Source organism: Balaenoptera physalus, assembly GCF_965194825.1.
Source record: "Balaenoptera physalus genome assembly, chromosome: 11".
NCBI classification, from domain to species: Eukaryota; Metazoa; Chordata; class Mammalia; order Artiodactyla; family Balaenopteridae; genus Balaenoptera; species Balaenoptera physalus.
Window position 1 is genome coordinate 12,852,310 of NC_138896.1, and position 22,505 is coordinate 12,874,814.

Sequence of the window (22,505 nt, forward strand, 5' to 3'; positions counted from 1 at the left end):
GACAGACCAGGGGAGAAAACCCCACCGAGTGCCGCTGAGGATGGAGGGAAGTCCTCAGCCCTCGGAGTGTAAATTAAATCCAGACCTTCGTTTTCTCTCTCCCTTCCCTCTCCCCCTCTCGCTTCCTCTGATTCCCTCCTGACTGTGCTCCTGTCACTTGTGGTAAACACAGCTGGTGGAGTATTTTAGCTGTGATGATGTCAGCCTGTTTCTGATAGGCTTCGGGGTAAAGTGACAAATCACCGGTGGTGTCGGGGCCCCGCACTTGTGTTTCTACAGCCTGAAACTCCAGCCACCCTTTGGAGCCGAAGCCACAGACCTGTGAGCAGGCCCCGACAAACACGCTGCCTTCTAATTTGCACCTTGGCTGTCAGCAAGGAGACTGGTGGTCTGGCGACGGGAAGGAAATGAGACTTCACACACGGAAGCCGATTTCACCATCGTTTAAGCGCTCACTCTGCAAAGGATCGAGCGGGGGCAAACACAGAGAGATGCTTCCTCTCTAAGAACTGCCGGGTCGGGTCGATGTGAAACCTAGAGGTCTGTGAAGCTCCTGATGACTGCGGAGGCTGCCGGGGCCTTGGAGATGAGTCTTCAGCTCAGAGCTGTTCTTTACCGAAAGAGATGCTAGGCCGGAGACAGCAGCATTTTCAAAATCACCCCTCTTTCCGTGCCTACCTCTCTTCACAGCAGTGCTTTAAGGATTAAAAGGACCGTGAAAAAACACGTTTACTTCTCCTTCTTGTTTATTTTCCAGGCTTCACCTGGGGTCTGTTAAAAGACAACTTTGCTAAAGACAGCTTGTTCTTTCAACGAGTATCCATCCGCCCCTAAGCCATGTAGGACAGCGGGAGTGAGCAGAAACTACAGATGGGTAGTAAGTTCTAAATAATGATGCCCTTTTCCAAATATTCTGATTTTTGCTATATATATATATATATATATATGTATTTTTTAAAAAATCAGAACTCTGGGAAACCTTTCTTGGGCCTTACCAAAGGCTACAGCAACATCTCACCATAAAAAAAGAAAAGTCTTCGGGGCTAGAAACTCCTGGCAACACAGGTCCCCTGATATTGTGCAAGATCCCACATCCAGACGTTCACAAGCAGTTCTGGAAAATGCTTCGGAAAATCGGGCTCCCCTACCTCACTTGATCTTTTGTTTTTAAATATGCTAAAAACAATTCAAACCATTAACTAGTTTGTTTATTTTCTTTGAATGTCCCAAATACCAGCTATGCCATGACCATTTTTCAACTCATTTCAACCTGAAGGAGGTGCTGTCACATCTGAGTGTTTCAAAGTCCTCAGTGAAACCATTCCCAGAGGGAGTGAGTCTCTACCACCCACCAGGGCAGTTCCTGGCCTGGGGGCCAAACCTGATTGACTCCAAGCAAGCTAGGCAGTGAAACTGCTATTTCATACAAATGGGCAGAATAAATGCATTCAAGTGATTTAAGAAACTGGAAAAGAGTGGACTGAAGGAACCCATGGAAATTAAGAGAGCTAATCATAGTTCCAGTTTTAACATGACTCAGCTTGGCTACATCTGGTCCTTGGGGTTCCTATTTATCAGAAGTCCAGGAGCTCACCTGGGGCAGCCCTGACTTTGCAGACTATATTAACCACACCTTTTATTCTCTATATCTGATGCTTTGACATCTTGGAGCCTTGTTGACTCTGGAGGGACTGTGCCTCCCTGGGTTAGCTCATTCCTAGAGATAGCTGACAGCTCACCTGCCTGGAAGAATGTCCTTCATATGCAAAAGCAAACACCCACATCCCAGCCACCTCCTCTATGGAGCTTTCACTCTCTGGGCCACTATCCACCAGCCCTTATCACCCCAGGGCCAGGTACCAGACACCCAGGGACAGCCCCTATGCCCAGAGCCTGCTGAAATGATTCCAACTGGCCAATCCGAAGTCTGCCTACCCTGCCTCACCCACTCCTTCCCACTGAAACCACAATCAAGGCTCTTGCCCATGTTTTCTCCTCACTCCCAGTGCCTCCTGACTGACCCTGGTGCTTCCCCATGTGGCCCTGCATGGCACGGCACAAACCCTCCTCTTGGCATCTGAGTATAACAAACTATCTTTTCAGTGGCAGCTGTATTCTCATCTGTTGGCCTCACCATACCTAAATAATAACAAAACCTACATTTTAAAACAAAGACGTGCAATGGGGTGTGGCCACTCTGGGTGTTTAACGTTCTCACCTGAACCAGCACTGTATTTTCCTGACCAAAAGAAAGGGGGGTGGGGGGAGGGGGACAGATGACTTTTCTTAATCAGGTTTCCTCATCTAAACCACAGAACAAAAAAATAACTTGAGTGGCGATCTTCTTAATTGTCCCGAGAATGGTACCTGACCAGCCCCCCTCTAGACACAGAGAAGTAAATTCATTACAAACAGCAGGTGCTTTGGTGTACTAGGGCTTAATTCTCTTAGAGAACGTGGTTGGGAAATGTGATGAGTCTAACTTCTAGGTATAAATGAAAACCCTCAATCATCCCCACAGCCACTGACAGGTCTGCCTCTTGGAAGAAATTCAGTGTGCCGGGAAGCGATGAAGGTGGTGCGGCGGGGTGTCCCCCTACCTGTGTGATCTGGATGAACGTTACCTGTGCTCGGTGATCCCCGACAGCGAACTGTATCACGGCGACGCCCGGGTTGTGGCCGTCCTCGATCCTCTCCACCGTGCTGGAGTCGATCTTCAGGTCGTTGCTGATCTCTGCGCTCTGGATGAAGTCTTCCGTCTTTAAGTCCTCCACTTTCTTCAGCTCCCCGTTGGCCAGCTGGATGATGGAGCCTTTCATGAAGTAGGGAGGCAGCGTAGGGGGCGCGGCTGCAGGGGATGCCACCGACTGCACCACGGGCAGGTGGATCTGGGCCTGCACCATGGCTGGGTAGGCGGCCTGGGTGACCAGGGCCTCGGGGCTGAAGTTCTCGCTCTTGGGAAGGGCGGTGGTGACGAACGTGTGAGGCACTGCAGCAAACTGGGGCGACGACGTGACGATGGCCGGGGCCGCACCCGACCCCTCCATGTCAGCACTGCCCACAGGGATGAGCAGGGGCTGGGTGCCGGGGAGGACCAGGTGCGGGGGCAGGCCGCCGGCGTAGGTGATCGCTTGCTGCTGGCTGCTCAGGTAGCCGATGACGGGCGGCTGAGTCCCTGCGTAGAAGGCTGTGGCCGGCAGTCCAACGGGGAGGGGCTCCGAAGCACTGTGTGTGGTCTGAATGACCGTGTGGGGGGACAGCGTGGCGACGGCGGCGGCCTTCACGCCTTCGGGGCCCAGGGCCTGCTGGGGGGACAGCGCGTAGGAGCGGTGCCCGGGCTTCCCTAGGTGCAGGCCGCTCTTGTCGTTGAGGGCGGACGGGGAGGCCTCTCGGTGGGTGACCTGCTGCACCTCCAGGTCGGCGGCGGGGGTGCTACTGTTGGGCAGGACCATCACAGAGGCCCGCACCCCGGAGGAGTCGCGGCCGCCGTAGTCGGCGGGGCTGGGGTGGACCACCACGTGCCTGGACTCGTACGGGTGGGGAACGGCCTTGCCGCCCGCCTTCACCAGGCCCAGGTCGGCCGCGGTGGGCGCCCCGTACCTGCGGCCCTTCTCCATCTCCCCGTTCAGGATCTCCTTGGCCTGCACGCCCTGCTGCAGCCGGCTGCTCTCGGCTTTCTTGGTGGCCTCGCGGGTGACGAAGTGGCTGCCGGGGTCGGTGTACTGCACGACGACCTGCGGGGAGGGCCCCAGGGTGAGCGTGTGCGGGATCATGGTCTGGTGCGGGTGCAGGTGGACGGGGATGGCCGGCGGGGAGGCCGGGCGCGTGGCGCTCTGCGGCGAGCTGGAGATGTGCATGTACTGGTTCTGCTGGGTGGGTGGTGGGGACCCGGGGGGCAGGAGCCCCGCGGTCCTGCCCAAGTGCTGCTGCTGCTGCTGCTCAGCCTTGTGCCCCGAGGCTTGGCTCAGGCCGCCCATGTTGGCCAGCAGGGTAGAATAGGCCTCCAGCTGGGAGCGCTGGGATGGAGTGGCGGCCCCCGCGGCCGAGGCCACCGCGCTGGTGACGGGGCTGGCCGTGGGGGAGATCAGCTGAGAAGGGATGAAGCCGGCGTAGGGCCCGCCGTACTGGGAAGAGCCGATGAACTGTAAGGTGTGCGGCAGGTGGGCGTACTGCACGGGCGACACCGGGGCCCCGGACTGCGGGGGCGGGTACGCGGGCATCGTCGTGGTCGCCGGGACGGACCGGGGCGCGCTGGGCGGGGAGTAGTCCAGCCCCGCGGACAGCGCTTTGTGTAAACCTATTCCCTGCTGTAAACCGAGCTCTGCCGGGGGCCCCGCCGGCCCGAGCCGCCCGCCCGCGTGCCCCCGGCCGCTCGCGTGGCCCGGGAGCCATGCCACGCCCTCCGCGCGGTGGTTGTCGCTGGGCACAGCCGTGGCCTTGTCCTCCGAGGGCCGGCTGGTGGCGGGGATCTCGCGCTTCTTGGGAGGCAGGCATTCGTTACTGCGCTCTTGGTTGGATTTCATTTTTCGCCGTCCCCCCTCCACGGTGACCGTTTCACTCTCTGGCTGGCTCTGCTTTCAGTCTGATAAACGGAAAGTCACATTTGATTTCTGTAGGGGATCCAGGCTCTTCATGAGGAATCATCTCCCTGTGGGTGCGATCCGCCAGCAGCCGCCCTGGAATCTGGGAAGAGGAAGAGGGTCGGGACAAGGGGAAGAGGAGAGGGAGGAGAGAGGCGAACAGAACATCAGCACCGGAAAAGAATGTCCTCCTCGAGATGGAGACTAAGCTTCTGGGGTCAACGTGAATTCCAACCACCACCCGCCCGCCCCCGCCCGCCCCAACATTAGAGCAGGTAAAACGCTGGCCACGCTGGTTAGGACATCAGGAAGATCATTACAACACGGAGCAAGTCAAAACCTCCTTTTTTATGGATTCAGCAGGTCTCCTAAAACACCTCTCTTAATACCCTCTCTCTTTTTTTCTTTTCAGAAGGTAGACAATGCATTTCTTAGTTTCGCTTCCAGAAACGCCGCTCCCACTCCTCAGCTCTATCTTTACCTCGCTGGGCAATCAAATGATGCCCACAAGGAGGATGACACCGGTGAAGGTCAGCCTGACCGACCCTCTGAGCCAGGCACTGGGAGGGCAAGGTTAGGGACGGAAATCCTCAGCGGACTTCATACCTTACCTCTGAGTGCTCATCTGCCAAAGGCGCTACTCTAAGATTCCACTGACTCTGGGTCCATACTGGATCTACAACAATTGTCTCTTCCCTAACACACGCACGCACGCACGTGCACACACGCTATACACAGGCCAACTCAGCAGAGGGAGCCCCAAATAATCGTGTTCTCTACAAGTTTCCAAACAACTCCCAGTACAGCTACTCACATGGTAACAGAAAGCCAAAAGGAATCTGTTTGACAGTTAAAATAGGAACATGGTTATGGTTTTAAAAAAATGCAATAATCAGGCTGATGCATTGAGGGCATCCTCAATGAGGGTGACTTTATGCTTGCTTTATCTCTGCCTCTTACTTCCTTTCCAAGTGGTCTCTGAATTTTCTCTCCACACGCTCCATAAAGGGTCAATCCACCCTTAACCATAGAGATGAAACCTCTGCTAGACCCATCAGGCCTGAGTGTTTCAACCTGGACATACAAGTAGTGAGCCTGGAGCCACTTTTCATGGACACCTAATCTCAGCCTTTCAGGAACCACCGAACTCTGTTACCATGACCGTGTAGGCAGACAGATGCCCACCTGGCAAGAGGCAGATCATCAATGGAACCAACAGGGACCAGGCTTACAGGCGGCAGTTGTGAGGGCCGCCTACAGGCAGCAGCTGCAGCCGTGAGCCATGTCACGCGCTGTGATCCTGGGAAGCCTTGGATCAGGCTCTGGGAACTCCAGGCCCTGGGTTTTTAGCATTTCTCCTATGCAGACCCACTTCTCTATAGTCTGATGTTAAAACAGACACAGTTAAGGCAGCAGTTTTCAGCACTACCCTCCCCGACCTAGGGCTTTGTAAGTCCCAGATAACTGCATTCTGTATAGCCTTCTCTTATGAAATGCATGGCACGTAATTTACACCCAATATGTGCAAATAGATTAAGATGACAGTGCTATTTTCAAAACAATGATAGAATAAAATTAAACTACAAAAACTGAAACAGTTGCCCCTTTTGACTGCTTAAAAAGTACTGATACTGATCTTTTATCTCTAGGTTTTAAGTCACTCTAAGAAAGAACTGCATAAGCTCTGTTCCCACACAGACTAGCAAAGGCAAGCCACTTAGGAGATGGACTCAAAGTGAACTGTTCCATGCGCCCCCTGCTGGCTCCACAGCAGCACTGATCCAATAAAACCCCACAGGATTTCATTAGGGAAGTTCATGCAAGAATAGTATGTCAGAATCCGGAATGAGAATATTTGCATATAGTAGGCCCAGCCAGTAAGGCAATAGGTTAATTAGCCCAAGGCAGCTCTAGGGAAGAAAAAATAGCAGCATAAAAGTCCTTTCAAAGCCAAGTAAAATGTCAAACGGATTCAGAAAGAGGTCCATTAGCAATGCAAATGTAAAACTGCTGTACAACCGAATGCACCATACACAAACCTAGAAAACCCCTCTGAAGGTACTTTTTAAAAAAGAACTCAGCTTTAGTGAATTTGAATGCTGGCTTGGTTCTCAGCAGTGCCTTGGTTTATTTACACTGTGTTGTTTTTTGAAAGACACTGGCTGACTTAGTTGGCCCTAAAGATCTCAGTACAGATTCCATGGCTGGTCTTCTGCTAATGGACCAACTAGGACATATCGGCCTTACCACACAAATTCAAATGTACTCTTCTGAAAAGTTGTCCACTGACAAACATCTTTTCCAGATAATACAAATGATAAATCAAGGATACAAAGATTAACTGGAGCGACCTGGGGCCAAACTGATACAAATTTCAACACTCCCTCCTCCTACATTTAGGAGGACCTTGTCTCCTATTTACCAGTGCAGCTTGGAGGAGTCGGGTCTCTCTAATTCTGGGGCATGTGTCCCTTTCTCTGTATTTCGTTAGCTCTCTGTACTGTCTGTATCTCTGATCAGGGGAAATCATCGTGAGGGTAGGGACTGTATCTTGCTGTATTTTCAGTGAACCACGAGAGGGCGCCATAGGACGCCACCATGTCCCTGGTACATTGGATGATAGTTCATAAATTAAAAGAACAGAGAGGTAAATTATGAAGGTGCAAAGTACAGCAGGGAAAAGGAAGGGAGAGAGAAAGAGACTAGAAAGAAGAGAAGAAAAAAGGAGAGTGGATGCCTGCTTTTAGGGTTTCTTTCTAGCTGCAGACACATGGTCTCCATGTCCCTCATTGCCTCTTCAGTGCTGAAACGCACCAGTGGTTCAGCTGGGCCCACGAGGAGTTCACTTCCGGATGTACCTGTCACAACAGAGACACGGGGCCACACACCACTGTATAACTGCTAAGTTACCGAAGAGCCACACATACAGATCATAGGTTTCAACATTATTATTAGGAAAGGGAAAGTGAACAGGGAATTAATAGATGGATCAAGACAAATTTATTTAGGGTTTACTACATACAATTTGCCTGCTAATCACTGTTCTGAATACATTCATCTTAAGCATCTTTATATCTACATTTGTATCTCTCTCCTCATCAGTATCTTAAAATTGAGCTCAGTGGCAATAAGACCTTGCTATTCCAAGTGTGGTCCTCTGACCAGCTCCCCCAGCAGCTTTAGAAAAGCAGAATCTCAGGCCCCACCCAAACCTCCTGATTTCAGAGTCTGCATTTTAACAACAACTCCAGATGATTCATATGCACAGCAAGGTGTGAGAAGCTCAGCTTGTCTGCATAAGCTTCTAAGTAAAGTAAACATCTCCAGGCTCTTCTGAATGGAGTAGGTGCTGGGAAACCAAACTAGGTGCTGTGAGCAAACAGAATCGATGGAGCCTTGGAGATAAGCAGCTAATATTTAGGGAGAACTCAGCTGTTTATTGTGGGGTCACCTAGACCCAATACAGTTCTAAGTAACAGATGCTCCTTTTCTTCTGGTTCTTTCCATCTTCAAGAACTATAAGGAAATACACTTTAAAAAGGCTGTTACTGTACATTTTATGTATAATTCAATCATCTCCAGGAGAAAAAAACAGACTTTAATAAAGGAAGATATTTATATCTTTGATATCATTCAAAAATCTCCAGAGTCCCCCACCCATTAACGTGGATTCAGATTGCTTCGGAAGTGTTAGGAAAATGAGATGATCCCCCACTGATTCCAAGTCCTGTAAATAACAACCAACTGCTCTGAATGGAAGACACTCCTAGAATCTGATACATACAGTCCTAAAAATGCATTCCAAGGTCAGGGCAATAAACTAGGTTGCTCTGCCCAGCACCCTCCCATCCTGCGAGTTTCTCAGTTTGAGTGAAACCCATGACTGTCTGGCATGTATGTCCATGCACAGCAGAGACGTGGTTTCGGTTTTAAAGAGGAGGAAATGCAGCCTAGTGAGCTTGTGTCAGTTCTGGAAAAACCATATGACCATTTAAAAGACAGAACACCTGGACCTGATGGGAGAGGTCACTAGGACATGGCAAGGATTCTTGAAGTCCTGACATGCAAATCTCTTGCTTTACTAAATTATTACACAGGAAGATCTGTGTAGTGGAAGGGTAGAAGGCACTTCATTTAGGTTAAATATTAAAAATAGGCCCAACTCTGACATCCTTGAGGTTTCTGGGATGGAGAAGGGTGGGTTGGATGATAGCGTAATTAGATACCTTCATGGTTGACTGAACAAGAATGCCCCAAAGGAAGTGGATCACATATTCATTCATCAAACACTTACCTTGTTTCTAGTATGTACAGTGGACCTTAATTATTCAGTGTCAGAATGGGGTTAAATGGTACGCCAGAACTCTATTTTCAGTTCTATTCTGTTCACCATTTTATTACTGTTTTGGTTATCATATTTAGAGGTAACAGAAGGCTGGAAGGGATGCTTAATATATTACTGCAATTAATATTCAAACATATCCCGAGAGGCTGGAAGTGATGGCACAAAACCAAAAAAATAAAGATGAACGAGAATAAATATACATGCCCTGCCCTTGGTTTCAATAGCTCAATTAGCCTAATAGCAGGGTTGGAGCAATCTGGCTTAAGAATAGTTCACATCAAAGAGCCCAGGAATTTTCTGTTTGACCATCCATTCAATACGAACCAAGAGCTGGGTACGGTGCCTAAAAGCTGGCCTAACTATAAGCTTCATTTTAAAAAGCACAGTATTCCCAATAATGGAATGAATCCTGCAGGAGCATACGGCACCGGTAAAGCCACAAAGTCCTGAGGCAAGGGGACACTGGGGCATGCCCAGGGTGGAGCGATGGGTTTAGCGGGAGGTCTGGACCCAAGACAGGTAAGTAACAGCTGAGGCAACTGAAGATGTGTGGCCTGGGGGACAGAAAAAAAGCCGGAGCAGAGGTGCAATGCTCAGATCTATAATGGGCCCTCCGTGGAAGGCAGGAGAGCAGAAATGACCTACAAATTACATTGATATACAGTTGACTCTTGAACAACACGGGTTTGAACTGCGCAGGTCCACTTTTACGGGGATTTTTGTTTCAATAAATACCTGCAGTACTACATCATCTGCAGCTGGCTGAATCTGAGGATGCAGAACCACCTACATGGAATGTCGACCATGGAGCTCGAGCATCGGGGGCTTCTGGAACCAATCCCCCGCAAATACTGAGTGACGACTGTATACAGTAGAAATGAGAAAGTAATCAGAACTGTTCAAATGAGCTGGGCTGCCTCATGAGGTAGGGATCCCCGTGTCATCCCCAGTGTTGAGGCAGAGTTTGGAGACACGAACTGATGGTCCCGTGTGGAAGAGAGACAGAATCATAGGCATGAGAGGGGGAGAAAACGTACAGGGCACCGCTGCACTCCACCTAGCACTAATCAGGGACTGCAGGGGGCGTGGCGTACCGTGTTAGAGGCGGAGTTGATTAAGGAAGTGAGAGAGAGATCTTCATACTTCCCAGGCTTGCCAGCCGGGAACCCTCCAGCACATCACCCAGCACCAAGATCAATGAGCCCACCTAGTGGTGATCCAGGGCACAGCAGCGCTGAAACCCCAGAGGGAAAATCCTACAGAGTCAGAGGTGGAGAACCGTGGATACTATCACGCTGTGTAAACAAGCGCTCTCTCCCTCTAGGGTCACCCAAAGCAAGTTCAAGTCTGCACCAGGGTGCAGGACCCTTCGGTCAGTGAAGTGACGCACGCCACACAGGGCTGGGAAGGCAGGGATGTGGCCATGACCATCTACAGCTAAGATGTTAGTGGAATGAGGACAGGCAGGAGAGAACAGTCCCTCTCTTTATATTATTAGCACCAAGAATAATAGTTTTGGGGGGCCCTGTTCATCTATAGATTTGGGGGCAATGAATACAGTGACTAAATGTAATGTAATAATTAAAAAAATTTAAATCCATCTGTAAGAATACAGTTGCATTTGGGCGCTCCCTGGCTCAGGGAAGCTCTGAGGGCAACAAACTGTTCTGATTAAATCTCCATCTCCTTGATGGACAGATGCTGGAGGAGACTCTTCAAGACGCTCAGCCGCTCTGCTGCCCTTCCTCCACTGAACTCCTCTGCTTGGCATGGAGCTAACCCCCGTCTCCCTCCTCCCTAAGTCGGGCTCCGTCACCTGCTTCTACTGTCAGCATAATAGAGCGACAGGCTTCCTCAAGCCTGGGCGAAGCTCTTCCTTGGTTCCTGGCTTCTGCCGTTACCGTATCTCATCCACGTGATGACTGTGACACCGGGGGGTGTTTCTAGTGGGTTTTGCCACCTCTGGAAAAACAGGGAGATCTGTCCTCTGGGTGGGTCCACTGCGTGGGGATGTGGCCCACTTCTGTGTCCGTAGGAGATCAGGCCTGAGAGAGGTGGGCAGAGGGGTGAGGCCCACAGCTGGGCTGGGCTGGGCTGTCCCTGGCTCACGTGGGATGTCGCCGCGGCATCTGAGCAGCCAGTGTCCCCTGGCAGCCTGCCCGTGCTGAAACTCCTGGAAAGGCTCAAGATGGAAAAATAATCACTTGAAGGGATAACCATCTGGATCGAAACCGGTCCCAAATGAATTGTCCAAGAGACGTCGAGTTTGAGTTTTTAAGAAAAGCTGGAAATGCTTTTCTGTCAAGACCTTCCCTGGTTCAATACGTAAGCAAATGCCTTTCTGCTCTCAAGTGTGTGTGTGCCAGATTAGCTACCCCGGGACACGGGAATCTCTGTTTACCCACCACTCTGGCTGAAGGCTGGGAACCATAGGTGCTTTCCACGACCCCACAGCAGTTCTCACCCTGCTCCAGAGTGAATTGTTTTAAGGACAGAGGGACTGCTGTGACGAGATGCAAAGAACTGGCCACAGTAACATGGTTAGAATTGGGGTTAGGAGACAAGGATCTGTCATTTTTGACTCTTGATCAAATGTTCTTAGCACAACAGTGAGAAATCTCACTTCAGAAGTCGTCCAGCACTCACTTCCATGGGCATCGTTGGAATATCAGGATAAAACATTATTATTACTGATAGGAAGGTAACAAATTAATATTCTTACTACTACTAATAGGAGGAGGACACAGAGAGTAGTAGAAAGAATAGGCTGGGGTGTAGGTAAAGGACAAGTTCAAAGCCTGGCTTCATCTACAAATAACAAATGTTGTCGAGGATAGCGGGGACGTGGAGAAAAGGGAATCCTCCTACACTGTTGGTGGGAACGTAAATTGGTGCAGCCATTGTGGAAAACAGTATGCAGGTTTCTCAAAAAACTAAAAATAGAACTACCATATGATCCAACAATCCCATTCCTGGGCATATATCTGAAAAAAACCCCAAAACACTCATTTGGAAAGATATACGCACCCCAATGTTCATAGCAGCGTTATTTACAATAGCCAAGATATGGAAGCAACCTAAGTGTCCATCCACAGATGAATGGATAAAGAAGATGTGGTGTATTTATACAATGGAATACTACTTGGCCCTGAAAAAGGACGAAACTTTGCCATTTGCAGCAACATGGACAGACTGGGAGGGCATTATGCTAAGTGAAGTAAGACAGAGAAAGATAAATACAGAATGATACTGCTTATACGTGGAATCTAAAAATACAACAAACTAGTGAATACAACATAAAAGAAGCAGGCTCACAGATACAGAGAACAAACTGGTGGTTACCAGTGGAAAGGAGAGAGAGGCAACATAGGGGTGGGGGAATGGGAGGTGCAAACTTTTGGGTGTAAGATAAGCTCAAGGATGTCTTCTACAACACGGGAAATAGAGCCAATATTTTGTAGTAACCGTAAATGGAAAGTAACCTTTACAAATTGTATGAAAATTAAAAATTAAGAAAGAAAACAAAACAACAACCCTGGCCTCACTCCTACTGCCTATGGAATCTTTTTCTTTCTTGTAATTTTTATTTTACTCCAAATTATACATGTGTCCACTTTAGACAGTAAGTGTCTCAACAGTGTGTAATCTTATGAGTAATATCTCTGCCTATAAAAGGGGGAGGGGGCTTCCCTGGTGGTGTAGTGGTTGAGAATCTGCCTGCCAATGCAGGGGACACGGGCTCGAGCCCTGGTCTGGGAAGATCCCACATGCCGCGGAGCAACTAGGCCCATGAGCCACAACTACTGAGCCTGCGTGACTGGAGCCTGTGCTCCGCAACAAGAGAGGCCGCGACGGTGAGAGGCCCACGCACCGCGATGAAGAGTGGCCCCCGCTTGCCACAACTGGAGAAAGCCCTCGCACAGAAACAAAGACCCAACACAGCCAAAAATAAATAAATAAATAAATATAAATAAATAAATAAATTTTTTTAAAAATGGGGAGGAATTAGTACGCACAGTGCCTGGCATAATGCACACACTCAATAAATGCTCACCATCCTAATTGTAACTCAGCAAATGCTTCTTCCTGAATCCCTTTGTTTTCACCCACACTGATGTATCACTAATCTCTCCTGGTTCCATGATCAAATCAACACAATACCTTCAAACTCTCAATCCTTTCCAGCATCTGGGTTTTTTCTCACACCTGTGATTTACACAAAAGAAAAAGCCATGGATGTTTGAGAATTTATTTTCTTTCTTCAGCTGGTACAAGGGATTATAGTTATAATAGCTCCCAATGCACAGGCCCCCATTCACACCCAAAAGCATGAAAGCCACTCAGCAGGTACAAGTAGAATCAACAGAAAGGTGCGATGCTAAACTCGAGCTCGGCGTGTCTCTGTAAGGGTTAAGTGTAATGGTTCCTGGTTCCACTCTGCCTGCTCTTCCACAACACTTAGATGAGTAATTCCCCAAAGGCATGGTGGGGAAATGCAGAATCTTCTTTCCACATCCCACAGGGAAGGCTGCCAGCTGTCTTCTCACACACACACTCTCATAAGCTCTGCTACACACCACACAGCAAGGGGCCAGTGGTAGCTGGAGGAGGCTTAGTCAGATTCTATCAACTACCAGGGTGCTGGGGTTCCAGGAGATTAGATGGCCCAAGTTTACAAACAGAGAACATGAAAATCTCCATCAAGTCAGAAAAATGCCTTTCTGGAACTGAGGCAGTCTGAGACAGTCTTGAGGCATTTGTTGCCCTTGATGGGGCCGGGTGGAAGGAAAGTGGAAGGTTCTGTATAAGCTTGAACTAACAAGTCATTCCTCCTGGGAGTTCCATGTTGGGGTCCCTTCTGTGGTTGTCTTCCAGTCTCTGGGACACTATACAACTCTACCACCCTCTTGGCTACAAAGGCCCTGAGACCTCCTGGGACCCAGCAAAGCAGGTATGACAGAAGCCACTGGGGCTTTCTTCGTGTAGACTATAGATAGCAATGCTTTCCATACAAGCAACAACCGGTGTATTATCACCCCATTGTAAAGACCAGCATACTGAGGCTTAGCGTGTTAAGGGACTCCCCTAAGGTTACATGGCTCATAAATGGCAGAAATAAGATGAAAATCTTGATTCATCTGATACAAACACCTGGGTTCCAATTCTCGGATTATGCAGTAGATCTGCTGGTATATAGTGCAGGATTAACCTTACCCAAACAGACGTCTGGCCTTTGTCTCTGGCTACTGGGAGGTCCTGCCTATAGAAGTGTGTCTGTTTGCCTGGGGGCTTTGACCACCAGTCTAAAATATAATTTATGATGGGGGATTTGGGCCCCATGCGATATCAGTGCCAACCTCTGGAGGAATTAAAGACTAAAGGTACGCACCCAACCTCCGGGAGGAGCTGAGGATAAAAGATCAGCCACGTGGGTGGTATGAGACTGAGCTCCAATAAAATCTCTAGACACCGGGGCTCGGAGGAGCCTCGCTGGGTGGCAGTACTGTGTGTGTACTGTCACACTGCAGGACTGGGAGAAGGTAACGCCCTCCACGACCCCACGAGGAGAGGACACCTGGAAGCCCCGTGTTTGGACCCCTCCAGACCTCTGCCCTATATGCCTCTTCCTCGGTTGATTTTAATCTGTATCCTTTCTCTGTAGTAAACTGTAACTGTGAGTACAGCAGCTTTCAGGGAGCTCTGTGAGTGCTTCTAGTCAATGGATGAATCTGAGGGTGGTTTGGGGGACTCCCCCCACCCCAGAACCTATAAGTGGTGTGAGAAGTGAGGGCGGTCTTGTGGGAACTGTTCTCTAACTTTGTAATTGGCTCATAAACTCCTTTTTATAGCGCATGATGATTATACACTGAAATAGATCAAGTAATAAAATAAGCATAATAAATGAAGTTCATCGGGGTTCAGGGAAAAGAATGTATCATGCACCAAGGACCAGATAAATCCAAATCTCTACATTTCAAAACAGTGGCCTGTGGCCAGGCAGATGAATGGAACAGAATGAGGGAGGAAAACACTGCCTGGTACAATCTGATCTGGACATAGGGAAAGTCTCCCTGTGGCAATTACCCAGTGGCACACACATGTAAGCAGCACTGAATGTGTCACTTTTCTGCGTACAAAGTTCTAGGTGTTGGAGCAATGGGGGCAACCCATCAGCTACTTGCTGGTGTCTCAATATTCTCAGTCTGCTGTGTGGAACTGACTTACTAGACATCTCCCAAGGCCCCATGGATGCTGAACATCCCAACAGACCAAATACAGGGCTGGGCTCCATCATCTGGCTCTCCAGCATTTCTGTTTTTTTTTTTAAATGTCCTCAGTTTTTTTTTTTTTTTTAAACAAATTTATTTTTTATTTATTTATTTTTGGCTGCATTGGGTCTTCGTTGCTGGGCATGCTTTCTCTAGTTGCGGCGAGCAGGGGCTACTCTTCATTGCAGTGCGCTGGCTTCTCATTGCTGTGGCTTCTCTTGTTCCGGAGCACGGGCTCTAGGGACGCGGGCTTCGGTAATTGCGGCACGTGGGCTCAGCAGTTCTGGCTCTTGGGCTCTAGAGTGCAGGCTCAGCAGCTGTGGCGCATGTGCTTACTTGCTCCATGGCATGTGAGATCTTCCTGGACCAGGGCTCGAACCCGTGTCCCCTGCATTGGCAGGCAGATTCTTAACCGCTGCGCCACCAGGGAAGTCCCTCTCCAGAGTTTTGAGGAAGTACTTCCTCCAGATCACAGAGGATGCTGTGTGCATCCTGGGATAGTCCAAGCTGGTTTTGCTGTGTTCCTCAACAGAGAAAGGGATAAAGAAAATGGGGTACATCCATACAAAAGGACTGTGATTCAGCCTTGCCATGGAATGAAATTCTGATATGGGCTAAAAGCTGGATAAATCTTTACAAAACATTATGCTAAGTGGAAGAAGCCAGACACAAAACGACAAATACTATATGATTCCACTTGTGTGTGGTACACCTAACCTAGAGCAGGCAAATTCACAGAGACAGAAAGTAAACAGAGGTTACCAGGGGCTGGGGGGAGGGGTAATGGGGAGTTACTGTTGAGTGTGTATATAGTTAGTTTGGGATGATGAAAAAGTTCTGGAGATGGATAGTGGTGATGATTGCACAAAAATGTAAATGTACCTAATGCCACGGAAATACAGACTTAAAAATGGTTAAAATGGTAAATTGTATGTTATATATATTTTATCTCAATTAAAAAAAACTTAAATTACATATCATGATTTTACAAGTTTGCAAACCAACTGCAATTCTGTTTTTAAACTTCACAGTGCCCCCTCCCCCAAAGTTCTGCTTGGAGCTACGTGGATCCCCCCAAATACCTGCTAGTTAGCCCGCTTTCCATGGCTGGACTTTGGGGTGTCTCTAAGCCCTTAAACTTGTGTGCATTTTCTCACATTCACAATGAGAACTGGGAACCATAAGAAGTTAAGAAGCATCGGGAGAGGGTGTGGAGAAAAGGGAACCCTCCTGCACTGCTGGTGGCAATGTAACTTAGTGTGGCCACTAGGGAGAACAGTATGGAGGTTCCTCAAAAAACTAAAAATAGAGCTACCATATGAGCCGGCAATCCCACTCCTGGGCATGTATCTGGAAACACTGTAATTTGAAAAGATACATGCACCCCAACGTTCATTGCAGTACTATTTACAACAGCCAAAACATGGAAACAACCTAAATGTCCATTAACAGATGCATGGATAAAGAAGATGTGGTACATATATACAATGGAATATTACTTAGTCATAAAAAAGAATGAAATAATGCCATTTGCAGCAACATGGATAGACCTAGAGATTATCATACTAAGTGAAGTCAGTCAGAAAAAGAAAAGACAAATACCATATGATATCACTTATATGTGGAATCTAAAATATGACACAGATGAACTTATCTACAAAACAGAAACAGACTCAGACATGGAGAACAGACTTGTGGTTGCCAAGGGGGGTGGGGTGCGGTGGGGGAGGGATGGATTGGGAGTTTGGGACGAGCAGATGCAAACTAGTATATATAGAATGGATAAACAACAAGGTCCTACTGTAGAGCACACAGAATTATATTCAATATCCTATGGTAAACCATAATGGAAAAGAACCTGAAAAAGAACGTATATATATATGTACAACTGAATCACTTTGCTGTACACAAAGTAACACAACATTGTAAATCAACTATACTTGAAAAAAAAGTTAAGAAACATCCACTGAAGGCAGCACCCCACCCTCAAACTATCCCATCCCTGCCCACTCAACACAGAAGGCTGGCCAATATCGCTGCCCTTGTGTTCTCCCCTTGGCTCCATCACCAGGTAATGTCAGTCCCACCTGCTAAATCAGGGGTCAGTAAACTTTGGGGAAGGGCTGCCCGGTAGATAATTTCAGCTCTGCAGGCTGTACAGTCTCTCGGAAGGCCTCCACTCTGCCGGCGCAGCGTGAAAGGCGCCCCAGATCATCCATAAACAGATGGGTGCCGCTGTGTCCCGTTCCAGCCCAAACACACTTGGCTCAAGGCCTTGGGGTATGTGGATTCCCTCAGCTCTATCTGAACACTCTCCACTCCAGCCATCACCCCTGCCCAACGCCCCTTGCTGCTTGTTCTCTAATCCAGAGGTTCTCCTACCCAGACTTCCCAGATGACGTGGAGGCTGCCTGTCTGGGGACCATACTTCGAGAACCATGGCTCTAACCTATCCTCCAGGATAGGTTTTTTTCTTTTTGCTGTGGATCTTTTTTTTTTTTTTTTTTTTTAAGTCTTTATTGAATTTGTTACAATATTGCTTCTGGGTTTGTTTTTTTTTGTTTGTTTGTTTGTTTTAATGTCTTTGGTTTTTTGGCCACAAGGCATGTGGGATCTTAGCTCCCTGACCAGGGACAGACCCACACCCTCTGCATTGGAAGGTGTAGTCTTAACTAGCGGACCTCCAGGGAAGCCCCCCAGGTCACTTATTTTAGGTTCTCCCCACCCCAACCCCATGCCCTCTCCTCTGTGCTCCTTAAGACCATGCTCTGTCTTATCACATACACACCATCCTGTAACTGTCTGCAATCCCCACCTAGGCTAACACTGCCACCGGCTCCATGCCTTTGCCCACAATGGCCCCCCTGACTGCGACTTTCTTTTGTAATCACTCCTAACATCTTGACAAAGCCACTCAAGACCACTGCAATGTTGCACAGCCCTTCCTTCTCTGAGGCTCACCAGCACTTATATAATGTGTTCATTGTATTCTATACTTATTTTCATGCCTCTTTCTCATTAGACTGTAAACTCCCTGTTCTGGATACAGACTGAATTTCATAACCCTGTGGGATTCTAGGGCTGCTGTCCTTTCTTTGTCGGTTGACGGTTCTCATCCTGTGTCTGTCTGTTGCTATTCTGTCTCCCTTAGAAGTTGGCTACTAAAAGGCAAAGTGTTTCTGGATCTTCTTCTAAATTTTTGGACTTGATCGTACAGTGTTGGATCAAAAGTGGAACTCATGACAGAGAGACATAAAATACTGTGTATCTGAAAAGCATCTGCACTTAGAGATTCCATTTCTAGCACAGATCCTCATGTGAGATTATGAACCCCGGATACTTCCCGTAGCAGGAAGTAAAAGCACACCCTATGAGATGTTTTTAAAGATGTGGGCTACACATCTTTAACCTCTAAAAATCCACATCCCATTATCCAAAACTATGTCTAGACTGTCCTCGCATTAATCCCAAGGAAATGCTGCTGATCGTCTTTGGATTTACTGGAAGGAATACATATTTACAAAGACAACAATTTTACTGAAACCAGCCTAAATCAAGCATAGAAAGAACAGAGAGATGAGCTTATAAGATCAGCCAAGATAAGAATTCTCTCTGAAACAAATGTTTGTTTTAAAATTAGGGGTATGACTCATACTCACTGAATGGGTGGCTGAGTTCTGGCCCTCAAAAGATGAATGGTTCATTTTGAAAAGCAGAGCAAGTGGGAAACCTACACTCTACCTCTATTTTTTTCTCCAGAGGGAGGCTGCGCAGTGGAGCCCAAGATGCCCCGAGTCGTTTCCAATCACCAGCAAAACGGACAATGGGATGACTTGCTACCTGCAGCTGTTTTCAATCAAAACGCTGAGTTAATTACCACGGCCCCTCCCGGGGCTCACAGGCAGCCCAGCACGAAGCTGGTGGAACATTAAGGACGTTGAATGAGCTGCCAGAAATTTGGCTGCCAAATTGCTCCTCCTCACCCTGGCTCAGCACCATTAACTTAATCAGGTATTCATTCAATAAGAACATTTTACACTCTCCCTGGAAGGATGCCGCTGCCCTCCGAATGTGGCACACTGTCAAGTAGACAGCATTCAGCAGGAAATGTCAGGGATGGTTTTAGATTCTTTTATTTAATTTAGGGTCTGGGAAGAAGGGAATCCCCCTCCAGGCAGGACTTCTTCCCTATGCCATGAAGGGAGGCTATGATGAAAAGCTGGTCAAAGACTAAGGAGAAGACAGGCTTTGTTTATTCTATGCACTTAGAGACAGCCCACATTTTATGCCATAGCTCTTACTGCTGGGCAATCGACAGATGGTTGACTTTGATGTCACAGAGACCTGGGAGAGACTTGTGGCTTTTGGCATTTGGTGATTGGTGACTTTAGGGGAGGTGTTCAACTTTCTAATCTTCAGTTTCCTCTTTAAGAAAATAGAGATAATAATAAGCTCTATTTCATGGGATTGTTAGGGAACAGCATGCGACAACGCAGTGCCCAGCAAGCAGGCTAGAGAACCTCATGGAAAGTTACCCAGGGCAATGAACCGCTTCCAGGCATCAAATGACCTCCCCTTAAGGTTGCTGAGGGCACAGGATTGGGATTCTAGCTTCCAGAGTTGGAATCCTGGTTCCTTCGCCCACCAGCCGTGCCTCAGTTTCCCTATCTCTATGGTGAGAATAATACCAGTACTCAGCCCATGTGGGCTTGTTGGGAGTTCACACCTTCAAAGAACATAGACCAGGGCCTGGCCCGCCGCACGACCTATAAATATTGGCCGCTGACGTTACGATTCTCTCCTGAGAAGGGCCCTCCTCCTCACTTCCTTCACTTGGGTCATATTTTCACCAGTATTAAAAACACACACTTGGAAGACCCTGCGACTCCAAGCAACTCCCTGACCCATCACAAAACAAGCAGTGCCTTAGGGCTCTTAGTGGATATTAGTACCTGTGTAATCGGCAGTGAATGTGTGTGTCATTTTCAGGGAGGCGACTCTCCATGGGTCTTTCTTGTTGCTGCATATCTTGTAAGTTGAACACCTCCCCTAAAGTCACCAATCACCAAATGCCAAAAGCCACAAGTCTCTCCCAGGTCTCTGTGACATCAAAGTCAACCATCTGTCGATTGCCCAGCAGTAAGAGCTATGGCATAAAATGTGGGCTGTCTCTAAGTGCATAGAATAAACAAAGCCTGTCTTCTCCTTAGTCTTACATATCTCTCTGTTCTAGGCTGTCTTTTTCTTTTAATTGAAGTATAGCTAAGTTACACTGTTGTGTTAGTTTCAGGTGTACAGCACAGTGATTCCGCTTTTTTGCAGATAATATTCCGTTACAGGTTATTATAAGATATTGGGTATAATTCCCTGTGCTATACAGTAAATCCTTGTTGTTTATCTATTTTATGTATAGTAGTTTGTATCTGTTAATTCCATACTCCTAATTTGTCCCCCTCCCCCTTCCTGGATTATTTTTTTAAGGATGTTTATATAGGTTCTAGCCTTAGAAGATCTCTTCCTCCAGAGCTAAGGGCAGGTTTGTTTGCTGCCCAGTATAATAAACATAATAACTGCCTCTGAGGTTAAAAACAAAACAAAACAAAACAACCAAAAAAAACCCCACACACTTGCCTCCCTTGAGTTCTTTCCTGGGTTACTTCATGCAACACATGTGCCAGTCAACTGTAGTGAAGACACTGGGTACAACAGTCTCTAAAAGGTTCCTTGCTTCACCTCCGCTAACAAGGAATTTGAAGTCTCAGCAGCTCAGAAAGTTTACTAAGTCTCTAAAACTTCTAGAAAATAATCCATACTAGTGCATTGATATTTTTTCCCCCTAACTGGACTAAAGCCTTGCTTGCAGAACAAATGATCAATCACATCTACATTCCAAAATAAAATTCAAATGCGCTCATGTTTTAAATTTGGAGTTGTTCGTATTATCTGTTGTGTCTTCCTGCAGTATCAAGAGAAGCCTTCTGGCTTATTTGAACGTGGAGCACGGTACCCATTTTAGACACAATTACTCATCACAAATTAAATCAATCCTTTTCCTATTTAACCTCTTCGGAATACCCATGCCCTAATGAGAATCTCTGCAACATTATAAACGCACAAAAAATGGCCAGCTATTTTATTTAGGACCCTAATAGCAAATGAAAGGCAACAAATAATGCTGCTGGAGGCTGCAGGCATCGAATGACTATAATCTGTAACAGGCAATAAAATGTTTAATGGACAAACGGAAATGCAAAAAAGTAAGTCGGTGCCCTGTTGACAACAAAGCTCATTTTCTTCACTAGCACTGTGGCCTCGAAAGATAGTTCACCTCTCTGAGCCTCTGTCTCCTCGTCTATAACATGTGAATGATGATGATAATGATTTCAAAAGATTGCTGTGCGATGAAATAAGACGATGTATGGGGAGAAAGTGCAACGTCTATCACAAAAAATCCGAATATGTTCTTTTTCCTGACCGTCAGCTCCAACTGCCTGTCAGGAACCTTCACGTACATGGTCCCCTTATCATCCCTCTCAAACCAGCATCAACTCTGCTTCCATACTGGGGCCATTGATTTGCACCATCTTCCCAGGTCTAAAGCAGCATTGATTTTGATGACTCCTTACCACTTAACCACCACTACTCCCCTAGAGGCATCGATCTTTCCTCAAAATGTCTCAACCATTAGGGAAAAAAGCCTCACTCCTGTCCCTTTTTTTTTTTTTTCCATCCCACCACAGAGTAAGGAATTTGGCCTTGTTTCCCCCTGCCCAAAAAAAAGGACTAGACTTTGCCTTTGGATTCTGGGAGATAATCTACGTTATACCTAATAGGAGAGTATAGGGTCGGGGGCCTTGAGTCCCAGAAAGTTACTTTACCCAGGGCTCTGCATCCTCATCTTAAAATGATAATAATAACAGTATCTACCCTGCAGGGTTACGGTGACTATTAAATGAGATTAAGTATATTAAGCACTTAGTGCAGTGCCCAAGCACAGGGTATGCACGCAATACGTTAGCTAAGAAATGTTCCTCGTATTCAGTAGGAACTATATCCATAGTAACTTCTTTTCCTTTATAATTATGAGAGGATGATGGAAATGGTCAGAATACTCTGAGAATTCTGTCAGCATATTCAGTATTTGCCTTATTTGCCACAAAGCATTTTCATTTTGAGTTTTGCTGGTGTTCTTTTTCTAGGAAATCTATTATTTTTCCCGATTGATTTTTTTTTAAAGTTCTGCTTCAGACTGAAGTATGTAGGATCAATACACTTTCCTTACAATGTAATTCCAACAGAGTGAAGGGAAAC

General features: G+C 47.4%; 1 protein-coding gene and 1 long non-coding RNA gene across 5 annotated transcripts in view; both read right to left on the reverse strand.

Annotated features, from left to right (window-relative positions):
* LOC309638869 overlaps positions 1 to 22,505 on the reverse strand; it is a 344,192-nt gene that overhangs the window by 190,207 nt on the left and 131,480 nt on the right. The gene's annotated exons all lie outside the window — the stretch shown is intronic.
* Positions 1 to 22,505, reverse strand: part of ATXN1 (ataxin 1) — a 387,507-nt gene that overhangs the window by 12,711 nt on the left and 352,291 nt on the right. For all 4 annotated transcript variants that reach the window (XM_082415173.1, XM_082415174.1, XM_082415176.1 and 1 more), the window contains one exon: positions 2,625 to 4,683. In XM_082415173.1, the coding sequence (XP_082271299.1) occupies positions 2,625 to 4,523 (1,899 nt within the window). In that variant the 5' untranslated portion in view covers positions 4,524 to 4,683. The remainder of the gene's footprint in view (positions 1 to 2,624; positions 4,684 to 22,505) is intronic.